General features: G+C 34.3%; 1 protein-coding gene across 1 annotated transcript; it reads right to left on the bottom strand.

The window, feature by feature from the left end:
* Nucleotides 1-5,714: 5,714 nt before the first annotated feature.
* On the bottom strand, nt 5,715-12,240 carry LOC129245287 (uncharacterized). Its single transcript, XM_054883369.1, has 3 exons — nt 12,094-12,240; nt 8,316-8,483; nt 5,715-5,895 (listed from the first exon to the last, which is right to left on the bottom strand). The coding sequence occupies exons 1-3, from the start codon at nt 12,157-12,159 to the stop codon at nt 5,734-5,736; spliced, it is 396 nt and encodes a 131-aa protein (XP_054739344.1). The 5' UTR covers nt 12,160-12,240; the 3' UTR covers nt 5,715-5,733.
* Nucleotides 12,241-12,474: the final 234 nt, after the last annotated feature.

The following is a 12,474-nucleotide window of genomic DNA, read 5'->3' as shown; positions in this document are numbered from 1 at the left end:
AAACAGTGGTTAATTCGTTTCAGAAAATATTAAAGACTGCTTATGTTCCTTACTTGTGGTATACTCCGGAAGTCGTGTGCGACTATTGCTATAGAAATTTATGCAAGTTTACTGATGGAAGGTCAACAATAAAGTACTCTGTACCAACAATTTGGCTACCACGTACGGAGCACTGCAGTGAACTGTGCTGCTTTTGCATAACTTTCACTCAAACTAAAGGGTACCAATACTTTCGCCGCAACAAAATTCGCTACGCTAATGTAGAATCGGTTATTCCAGCGGTTCTGTACTCACCAGAAGAATAGGTATATAGCGGATTCAATGGAGATTTTTGACGATGTTCCCGAATTAAGGGATGGAGAACCAACAGTAGCACCAACAATGCTATCAACATTTCTTGCATCGAATGCGAGATGCGGGGAACCAGAAGTATCGGAATTTGTACCAATACCCGGTGAACTTGGGACTGCAGTGCCGCATTTAGTAATGCAAGCCGACTTCAATGACCTTGTACGAGAAGGAAATTTGTCAAAGAGAACAGCCGAACTCTTTGCATCACTCTTTAAGCAGTGGAATATAGTGGCGGCTGATTTTAAAATAACAGCCGCTCGTGATCGACGTAAATGCTTACAAACGCAAAAATAAAAGGCCTAAGTTTCTTTAAAAGCATTAAAATTTTTAATGTAACAATTTTTACTTTTAATATAATAAAATTAATAAAAAATTCGGGGTTTTATATCTATATTGTAATGCGGAGTGAAATACCTTTCTTTTGATACCCACATCTGCATACCTCATGAAATTTTTTTTTTTTTAATTTCGAACAGGTGGCAACCCTGTGAAACATTGTCAGTGGAAACACCTAGGTGAAAAGTCTAGAAATGTGATACACTATCTGTGTGCCCAATTTCATTCAAATCCGTTAAGCTAATCCTGAGATCGTGTGGCTATACAGATATGCATACAAGAATTGCTCGTTTAAAGTTATAAAATACAAACAAAAATTCTGATGTGTACATGAAAATCGCCGACACACGTGTATTTTTATTTTTTATCCGCTTTCCGAAAAAGTATATTTGGTTCATAGGATAGAATGTGTGTAACGCGGTGTAATTAATGTAAATTTATTGAGTATTAAAAGAAGAATAGTAGGTATTAAACTCACCATCGGCGCACTTCAAACTTTAAACTAGCGACTCAACCGTACGCCACCGATGCCAATCAACAACTGCCTGGACTTTCTCTTGCCTTGCTCTCTATCTGGTTCGACCGTCATCTTCTGCTAGGATATCGAACTCTAATTTTGGTTAGTACCGAAGTTATTTTCAAAAATGTTCAACAAAAAAAAATTTTTTTTTCTTGAATAAAAGGTTTAAAGAATTAAAAAAAAGTATAAAAATATTAAAAAGTACCTGTGTATTTTATGACAATAATAGCAGCGTACAGTGTGCTAGAGTCACTACTTCTTCTTCTTCTTAATTGCAGCGATAACCGCTTACGCGATTTAGGCCGAGTTTAGCAAAGCACGTTTCTTTCTCGTGCTAACCGGCGCCAATTGGACACACCAAGTGAAGTCAAGTCCTTCTCCACCAGATTTTTCCAACGCAGAGGAGGTCATCCTCTTCCTCTGCTACCACCAGCTGGTACTGCATCGAATACTTTCAAGGCCGGACCGTTTGTATCCATTCGCACGACAGGGGTCGCTAGGGTCAGTATTATGATACCGTGTAGTGCTATACCTGGAGATGAAATCTATGTATTCACAGTCGACAATCTCTAAGGTAGGTAAAATGTGGCACATCTATAAACGAGATGGCTAAGACATTTCACCCCAAGAGAACCTAAGTTCCTGGCCATTACGGCATCGAAGGGTGCTGCTGGGCCGATGAACTAGCGAGACGTGGCACCAAATTGACTGATGAGTACACAGATAATATAGATTACAGATTTGTAAGCTACTCATTTTTGAGAAAATTCTATGAGCTGCGATTAAAAGATGGCGTAGCAAACTCATCTGCAGAATCGCTCAGCAATTGTGGCCAACTATCAATGCTTAACGTAAACATCAGAAGATGCAGCCACATGAATTCTGCAGAAGCTCTCTAAATGAGGAAGGGAAAGGAGCGATTACATATTTGCATTTGCATATTTTATGATACGGTCCTGCTCCTGAGTTGGCATATCTCAGTACTGTGTAAATCAGTGACCTTCTAATATTTTTTTTTTTTTAAGTTTTAAAGTTTTTAAAGACAAGTTTCTCACGAGGCATCAGAATGGGCTATGAGCCTGCTTCTGCCCCATGGTGGACAATCGCGACAACCTTACCTAACCTAATTTAGGGTTTTTCACTTTAAAAACTCTATATTATCATTTTCAACATTGAATAAACTTCAAACTCTTAAATATTTTTTGAACATTTTTTTTCCGTAAATTTTTTTTTTTTAATTGACGACAATGAGATCACTCACCTTTTATCACTTTAGAACGTAGTCCGAGAAGAATGCTTCACCGCGTTACCATACAGAAACTCTGCTCAAATAATCAAGCACGTCTCTCTCCGAACAAAATAGAAAAACTGCACTTAAAAAAGAACATTTTTTTAACAAAATTTATTGTTTCTAGCTAATTAATATTGACCTTATATAATATTTCAATAGTATAGTATAAAATTACCATAAATATGGATTTACCTTTGGATTTTGTAGCAATACAACTTCTTACTAAAATAAGTTATTTTTCATATTTCATTCAATGCAAATTAGCAACATTTTTGAATTGTTTGACACAAACACGTCAACACAACATCAAAGAAAACAAAGAAATAACTTTCGTGCCAAAGCAATCGACAAAAGGAAAACCACTTCCAAAAACCACAAAATATTACACAAATAAGCCATCAACAACATTCATTACCCAGCGGGGGCAATGTTGCCTTTGATGAAATTACGATGACTTGTCACACTATGGCCAACAACAGAAAAATCAAACAGCCCACGCACTAAATATCTAAATATCGATAGAAATGCATACATATTAGTATATGTGTGTACTTACATCTACATACACACGCATTTTCATACAGTTTATGCGTAGCTATAAATGCTCCACTCACCGCTCGCATTTTTTGTTTTGCTGGTTATAACAACTACGGCTTTGGCAAATTAACGCCAAATGAAACGATATGACAACAACTTTGAATGTTGGTAGTAACTACGAGCAAAAAGTGCGTCGCCATATTAGCTACGACGAAATGAAAGAAATTTTGACTAAAGAAGCCTCTGATAAAACAGAAGCGCGGTGTATTCGCGCTGAGTACTCCGCAAGTGCCTGATTATGTAAATCAAATAATTTAATTTACCACTTTGATGCACGAAATGTTGTTGAATGGTTGACTCTAGGCAAGCCCTTTTGATATATGCGTTCAAGGGTATGAATATGTAGGCAGCCATCATAACAGAATTTGCAAGCCATATATACATTGAAGGTTGTGGAGAAGCTCCAACTTCCTAGAGATAGTCAAAAGTCAAATGCGGCTTTGTCTATGTCATAAAGTATCTTACTTTCTTCCCTTCATGTGCATTTGCAGTCCTTCAACAATTTAAGCCAAGGAGTACAGTGGTCCATGGTTCAAAGCTCTAGCTCTTCAATATTTGGTGGTTACGTTACAAGAACTCAAGACGACTTGATTATCTTTTTAATCGGAATTTCAAAAAAGTAGTTTTCTTTTGGCCATTCTGGTGGTTTGTGACACGTATTTTTCAGAAATATTTCCCGTCGCTCAGACGTGATTCAAAATAAAATATATTCTGCAGTGACTTGTGTAGCCAAACTTCTGATTATAATTTTTTACCTTGATTTTTTTACATGTAATTTTAACTAATTTTAAACAAAGTACGATTCATGGAAGTTCCTGGGTCATTCGGAGGCGGCATAAAAATATGGGTTCTTCCATTGGTGGAAAAACATCAAGAAGTAGACCACAAAGCGTTGGACGATCGCAGTCAAACACAAAATTTTGAAAATTCATTAAATTTTATAAAAATTCCCATTTTTATTCTTCAAAGTTTTTAAAAACACTTTAGATATGCATTTTTTGGATCAGTTTTGACATTATGATCATTAAAAATTCCGTTAATTTTGGACAGTTTTTCTTTGCTTACGGCGTAGAACTTTTTCCCTATATAAAAAATGTGTTTTATGTGGATGAAAATGCACAATACATTCAATAAAAAATATTATTAGAAGTCAAAATTATTTTTCAGGCACTTCAAAATTCCACTTTATTGTACTAAAATTGAATTAGCTCTAAAACGCCATACTTGAAATTATCCTAAAAATTCTGCTTAAAGAGGTGGACATTTTTATGAAAATCTGATTCATATTTCAAAATTTGGAACTTTTAATTATATGATTTTTTTAAAGAACGACCTTTTTTTATTGAAAATGAGTTCAAATTCAATTTAAAAAATTAAATGCCAAGATTTATAGTCACAAGGGTTGAGTGGAGTTTTTTTACGGGTGGATAGTATATATAAGCCAAAACAAATTTGAGGCTGTTTTGGACGAGCTGTCTGCAGTCTTAACACAGAATAGAGAAACATACTCCGCCGACCTGGACCTGTCTGGCTTTAACTCAGTGAAGATAACCTTTTGCTATTCAAATAGAAATATCGATATATGACAAACTTTCAAAGTTCGTGTTTGACGTGGTAAGCCTTAAGAATTAGGTCTTTACGCGACTTTCTACAAAATTGTAAGATTTGCGAGGGAAAACTTGTTGTGCTCCCAGATCGCTGTCATGCCTTATGATAAAACGAGCTATGCAAAAAAATAGACTTAAACTCTTTACAAAAGGTGTTCGCCTTCCTAACCGTTTCTTGAGCAAAATCTTAAAGACCCAGCTAGAATTATGGTTTTTCTGGATTTGTGACCTCCATAGAAAACTTGTATAATTAAAAATGAAATACGGCTATCTGTTATCCATATCCAACAATCTGTGAATAAACGCATCCAAAGAAGATGTCCAAATTCAGTGTGGCATTTGTGAATGAAAAATACTCCTCCCATTGTCACTTAGTTAAAGTCTGTCGCATTATACGTCAAACACCGTAATCTTGGACTTGAATAAATATATAGGTACATACTATAGTACTCTGTGGAATTAATATCGAGAATATAACTCTTCAACTTGTCCTTGTGCTATACTTATTGACAAATTTTGCAAATGTATTTGTTTTTTTATTTAATTTTTTATGAAAATATAGTTCATTCTCCAACGAAAACTCTATAAATACAAGGTTGAAGCTTTGTGTAAGCTAAAAAAAAATCTCAAAACTTTCAACAAAATTTCTCACACTTTAATTAGAAAAATCGAGTATGCACTTTTATGACCCATTGAATTTAGGTATTATATAAGAAAGTGCAAACTCGTCGGGTTTATTTTTTGAATTTTATTTTTGATGTCTGTCTTGAGCATTTTCTCCATAAAATGAATGCTTCCAATTTTTTTTATGGAAAAAACACCTATTAGTATTTAATTAATTTTAAGTCAATTTTTTGCACGAATTTCTACACTTCAAGCTGCAAATATTATTATCTTGAACTAAAACAAAAAACCAAAACGAAGAAATAATCCATTTGGTTATATTAGACGCATATCCTACATTTAAAAAATTAAATTAAATTTAATATCTTTTACATTATTTTGCTGAATATTTAACGATTTCTCGAATTTTAGTTGGCATATGCGTTCCATGCACTTTTGCAGGAGCCATTTATACGGGCCCATAACTCACCGTTTCCATACCAAACTGTATCCACAGCATATTCTCCAATCGGGAAGGGTAACTTCACCAAGTTTTGGCTGAGGCGAAATTTATCCAAAATTAAATCGTGCTGAAGAAGAATTAAATGATAATAATTAAAAAAAAAAAACTGACTTAAAAATTAAAAAGAAAAATGTATTACAAATATTGCAGATGGGATCGAATGAGTGTCCCATTAAGACCACCTAATTGGACTCTTTTTCTTGTGTCGATCGAACAACGTTGTTATTTGGTAGCTGTTATGTATCGCAACGCGAAGGAAGAAATGCTTTTGTGACAACTGTGAGAAAATGCCAAATCGGACAGATTTGTACAAAAAATTACCGTCACTTTTTTTACTTGGCTTAAGCATTTTTATGAACTCTACACATAAATATGTATATCGAAAAACTAGAGGTACTTATTTGAGGTGTTTTGGAAAAAGTAGGTGTTCAAAATTTGGGAATTTTACGGAATTTCGATTGTTAGCTCATTAAAAATTTAATAATTTCGGTTCTATTGGTGCGAGAAGCTGCCTTTGTATTTTATTTTGTAGCTGAAAGAATGCATTTCTAAAGCATAAAGCAGGCATAATTTTAGTAAAAATTAATTTTTTTAACCACTTGTACCACATATAACAAAATGATTCAACTGAAGAGAAAACGTGTGCCGGAGATACCAATTTTTCTTTGTTTTTTTTTCTTAAAACAAGTGTATACCAATCACTTCAAAAAAAGTTCTGCACTAAAGTCGAGTTTTCGCACACAATTGACGAAAACATGCAGGCTGCCTTTGCCGTAAATGTTTCATACATTACCTCAATGCATACCCTTTTTATTACAGTAAAAGCATCAGAGTATTTGAAAGAAACGCATCGTTTTTATGGTGGTCTTATTGGGGCATCTTGTACTTATATGCATGTACAAGGTGACGTAAAATTAGTCATCCATTTTGTATTAATTATTTTTTTAATACTATTGTACTTTATTATTTACTATTCTTTAATACTTATTTTTTACTAAATAAAAAAATGATTTTGAGTGATGGAAATCTTTATTTTGAAATTACCGATATTGATTGACATATTAAAATTTAAATCTTCCGATAGGGTGATTAATTTTGCGCCTCCTTATATTGGGTAGTCGAAAAAGTCTTTTCGTATTTTGTCAATAGATGTCGTTGGAGTCATCTATCTCCAGTACTACCAATCACATTGTGTCATATCATATGGTATTAGAAAGGTGACATTTTAAGCTTCATTTAACCAAAAAAAAATTAAATTCGGAGAAGTTGAAAAAAAGTTATAGCTGTTCAAAAATGAGTGAAAATAATGAAGAAATTCGCTATATTTTGAAATTTTTGTATAAAAAAGGGAAGAATGCCACGCAAGCCACCAATGAAATTTGTGAAGTTTACGGAGACGATGCTGTATCAGTTCGTGTAGCACAACAATGGTTCGCTCGCTTCCGTTCTGGAAATTTCGATGTGAAAGATGCACCTCGCTCCGGTCGACCTATCGTTGAAAAAGTCGATGAAATTATGGAAAAGATTGACCAGGACCGTCACATAAGCTGCCATAACATCGCCAAGGCACTAAACATTCATCATAAAACGGTTTTGAACCATTTAAAAAAGGCTGGTTACAAAAAGAAGCTCGATGTTTGGGTACCACATGAATTGTCTGTGAAAAATTTAACGGACCGAATTAACATCTGCGATTCTTTGCTGAAACGAAATGAAATCGAACCATTTCTGAAGCGAATGGTAACAGGAGACGAAAAGTGGATCAAATACGACAATAATGTGCGAAAAAGATCATGGTGCAAGGGCGGTGAAGCTCAACAAATGGTCGCAAAGCCAGGATTGACGCCTCGAAAGGTTATGCTGTGTGTTTGGTGGGATTGGAAAGGAATCATCCACTATGAGCTGCTCCAGCCTGCTCGAACGATTGATTCTACACTTTACTGTTAACAACTGATGAGATTGAAGCAAGCAATCGAAAAAAAACGGCCAGAACTGATCAGCAGAAAGGGCGTCGTCTTCCATCAGGACAACGCAAGGCCACACACATCTTTGATGACTCGGCAAAAACTGGGAGAGCTTGGCTGGGAAGTTTTGATGCATCCACCATATAGTCCTAACCTTGCACCATCGGACTACCATTTGTTTCGGTCAATGCAGAACTGCCTTAATGGAGTAAAGTTGGCTTCAAGAGAAGCCTGTGAAAATTACTTGTCGTAGTCTTTCGCCGAGCAACCACAAAAGTTTTACACTGATGGAATAATGTCTCTAGAAGAAAATTGGCAAAAGGTGGTCGACCAAAATGGTACATATTTGGTTTAATAAAGTTCATTATAAATATTAAAAAAAATGAGTTGAAGTTTGATTAGTCATACGAAAAGACTTTTTCGACTACCCAATATATGTCACTTTATTAATAATAACTTTTTAATTAAGAAATATTTACTATATGTTTTCTAAAAGTAAATGACTTATTTTAATTTGACTTACATCGTAGGGACATGTATGATTCGTGTTGCTGTACTCCTTCATTACGTTATAGAAAAATTCGGCAACTGGATTCGATTTGGGATTTTTCAAGAACTTACAGGCATCAAAATTGACATTATACAGAAAAGGTTTCCAACCATTTGCACGTTTAAATAGACGTATGGTAACCTTAAAAATAAAATATTCCCACTTACATATGTATATGTATATGTTTGCCATTAAAAAATTTTATGTATATGCATTGGGGGCACAACATAAAATTTTTGTCTTTTTCTAGTTTTGAGCTTTTATTAAAAAGAATTCTATGCAGCTCATTTATTTTAAATATGGACTGTGGATAGGCCTTCCCAACATTTAGCCAATCTCTGTGACAATTACAATTTTTACAGCTACAATTCTTAATTTATTTAAAAGAACGCAAGTAGTTACCAGCCAAATCCTGTCTCCATATTTGGAGAATACCGCGGGTATGTGTTCTAAAATATACATTGCCAACATTTGCAACATGTGACCGGACATAAATAATTGAATATCACGCGACCTTATCCATTGTACAAATTACAAGTAAAAACATTCTTATGCTTTCTATTTTATTAACAGGCACCTAAATGTGTGATGGCGTGAGTGCTTGCTCTTTTTACTTGAACGTATTGGCAGGGTCGATACGCCAAAATAGAATTTTTATGGTCGAATTAAAGACAGTAGAATGTCGAAAAAAAATACAAAATAATATCTTTGACTTGGAAAATTCACAATAACAAATATTTTTAATATATAATATTTCTTAGCTATAATAATGAATTTTTATTGAGAAATATTATATCTAAATTGATACGACGTTTTTTAGACTCCTTAACACGATTTTCTATGCATTGTTTTGCAACCATTGTACAGAAAATAGTGCGATCAGGTGATCTCAGTTGTGGGCATTTTTTGACGACCAGTTGAGAGTAATTTTATGATACTTATGGATCTGTACAATGATCTTGCCTCATGTTTTTATGTAATCGTTCGGCTCAGTCGAATCAGTTTGAGTTGGTACTTATCACCAGTTCTTGTAGCACCTGGTTTCAGCTACTTCTAATAGATAATAGGCTGTGTTGGTTTAAACAAATATAGAGCTTACAAATTTTTGAACAAATGCACGAATGTTTTTTTATAGGAAGAAAATGCGCAAAAATGTAAAAAGTCAACAAGATTTTTTAGCTACTTTAAACTACGGCGTAGCCGAATGGGTTGGTGCGTGATTACCATTCGGAATTCACAGAGAGGTCGTTGGTTCGAATCTCGGTGAAAGCAAACATAAATAATAAAAACATTTTTTCTAATAGCGGTCGCCCCTCGGCAGGCAATGGCAAACCTCCGAGTATATTTCTGCCATGAAAAAGCTCCTCATAAAAATATCTGCCGTTCGGAGTCGGCTTGAAACTGTAGGTCCCTCCATTTGTGGAACAACATTAAGACGCACACCACAAATAGGAGGAGGAGCTCGGCCAAACACCTAACAGAAGTGTACGCGCCAATTATTTATTTATTTAAACTTAAACTTTATGGAAGCTAAAATTTATTAAGCTATAAAACCGCATACCACACATTTTTCTAGAAACTCTAAATAAAAATTGTGGAATTGTGATGAAAAGTTTGTAAAGTGCTTACATTCTTTATAAGATTTGACGCTTGAATGTGTATATATGGTTTTTATTAGATAAATATCTTTTAGCTAACTCCAAAGCAAATATAATGAATATTCAAAAAAAAAACGGGTAGTCAAAACTAGTCAAAATGTTGAGATGTTAATATAAAATGTCGGACAAAACATATAAAACTGATACCTAGTCAGTAGCTTTTTGAATATATTACTAAATTCAGCTCTAAGGAATTATTAAGTCAGTAAAAGTCTTTGTCTTCTTCTTAATTGGCACGGTACCCGCTAACGCCATTTTGGCGTTTAATAAAGCGCACCAGGTGTTTTTTTCTCGTGCTAACCAGCGCCAGTTGGACACACCAAGTGCAGCCAACTCCTTCTCCACCTGATCTTTCCAGCACAGAGGAGGTCTTCCTCTTCCTCTGCTACCACTAGTTGGTACCACATCGAATACTTTCAGAGACTCTGGCTAGTACTCAGTAAAAGTACAGCTGTATAAATTCATAAACGAAAATATACATTTATTCAATCTCTGCACTTTGAAACCCAAAATTAAAAAACTATATAACAAAACATATTGAACTTGAATATAAGCATCAATACTTAATGGCATATCCTTTATTTTGAAGTAAAACAATACTGTATCTTTTTGGCACGGAATCAATTAGATTTTCGATTATGTTGTTCGAAATGACACTTTAAGCATTTTTTGCTACCTCCAACTACTTGTTCTTATCGTCATTAAAGTCCTTCCCGTTTATTCGCTTGAAAGTATTCTATTCTGTGTAGGGAAGCATCACATTTTCCATTATGCCATTGATTCGATGAAAAAGTCCAGTACCGTACTTGGAAAAGCAGCCCCATACCATTATGTTCCATGCCTCTTTCATATTTTTCAGTCCCATGACAGTAGCGAGGATCGAACCGTTTATTTTTGGTCGGGGCACTCTTCTCAATCCTTCCAAGTTTTTCAAGTTAAGCTTCGATCAGAAAACAAGATAGTTTTCCAATGCTATGCTGGCCAGCCAAGATGATGTTGAACTGCTTACTACTAAGTTAAGGGACTTAAATATGCTCACTGCTGATATCCATATAATTTACTATTGTAGTGTATTCTCATAGTGTGGTACGGCGTAATCGTCTCCTGCATTGCAATGTTTTAACGGTTGCGGACTTTGTAAATTTGTTTGAAATTAAATTTGCTGTTGATTGGGTAAGCAAAAATTTTTACCAATGTATTTGTGTGGTAAACCACTTTTGTAATTACGCATTACTAATATTTCAAAATCACTTGAACGTTTTTTCTTTGCCATTTTGACTAAATTCAATCGCATAATGAGATATCCGTATTTAGTATTTTTTGAGCACAAATGTATGGTATGACTAAAAATGACAAAACTTTTTTTCAAAAAACGCACACAAATAGGTAAAATTATTTATGTTTATACAGCTGGCAATAAATAGCTGCATTTTTCATAGCCTTCTGTAATCATTCATAGTGAGTTTGATATGGTTTTCGCACAGCTCGTACAGATATCGTTCGTTTCGTGAATTTCGTCACTGCGTCATATCATTTCCTAAACTGTATTTAAATTTTTCCATGTTAAGTGAATTTAGATACTCAGTTCAATATGTTTGGTCCGTCACTGCATATCGCGGACTATACAGAGTGACGCAAAATTAATCACTCTATCAAAGGATTTCTAATTTTTGCAAATGGTGTCTACGCCAATCATATTTGAAACTGGTGAACTAGACAGCTGTGGTTTACAAACATATGTACCAGCAATGAACGGCGTAAATATCAATATATAATATAAATATCACGCAAAAGCGTTTTTCTTTTTTATTTAGTAAAAAAATTTATTCAAAAACAAAATCGGATGATTAATTTGGTCCCTTCTTGTATATCCATTAATTTTCAAAAAAGCGGAATTTTTCAAGTTGCGCCCCCAATTTTTTTTTTTTTTTGTTTTCACAATAATTTGAAATGAAGTTACTTGCACAAAAAAATAATATTTTTCAAAGATTTTTCTTTGCGCCTACATTACAAATTGTTACTTTTTCTTCACACAAAATTCTTTCTGTTTCGCTCAAATCTCCTTTGTTGGCAGATGATTGTTTACTACTTACATTTACTTCCCGTGCCACCACCTTCAGCTGTGCATGCACCTTCATGTAACTGTCTTCACCACGCATTGGTTTTATCTGGCAGGACTTGAAAACTACTCTCGACCTATCATAGGAGTGACAAATCAAATTCGAAAACTTGCAATACGCGCGTTCCTATTCGTAAATTAAAAAAAAACTTGAGTTTTTGCTTTATTATACATCACTACAGTGTGTCAAAGGAAATATTATTCACTTAAATATGTGATGAAAAAATATTATTCTAGTTAATTTTTGTTTGGTATTTTTTTTTATTACCAAGTATATCAACTCAATAAAGAAAACAGAAAAAATAGCGCACCCAAATGTCATTAAGGGGCGGATACCTGTAAAGTTTCGAAAAAA

This window comes from Anastrepha obliqua, chromosome 4 (assembly GCF_027943255.1).
Source record: "Anastrepha obliqua isolate idAnaObli1 chromosome 4, idAnaObli1_1.0, whole genome shotgun sequence".
In the NCBI taxonomy this organism is placed as follows: domain Eukaryota; kingdom Metazoa; phylum Arthropoda; class Insecta; order Diptera; family Tephritidae; genus Anastrepha; species Anastrepha obliqua.
The sequence above is the reverse complement of the archived record's forward strand: the minus strand, read 5'-3'. Positions and strand labels throughout refer to the sequence as shown.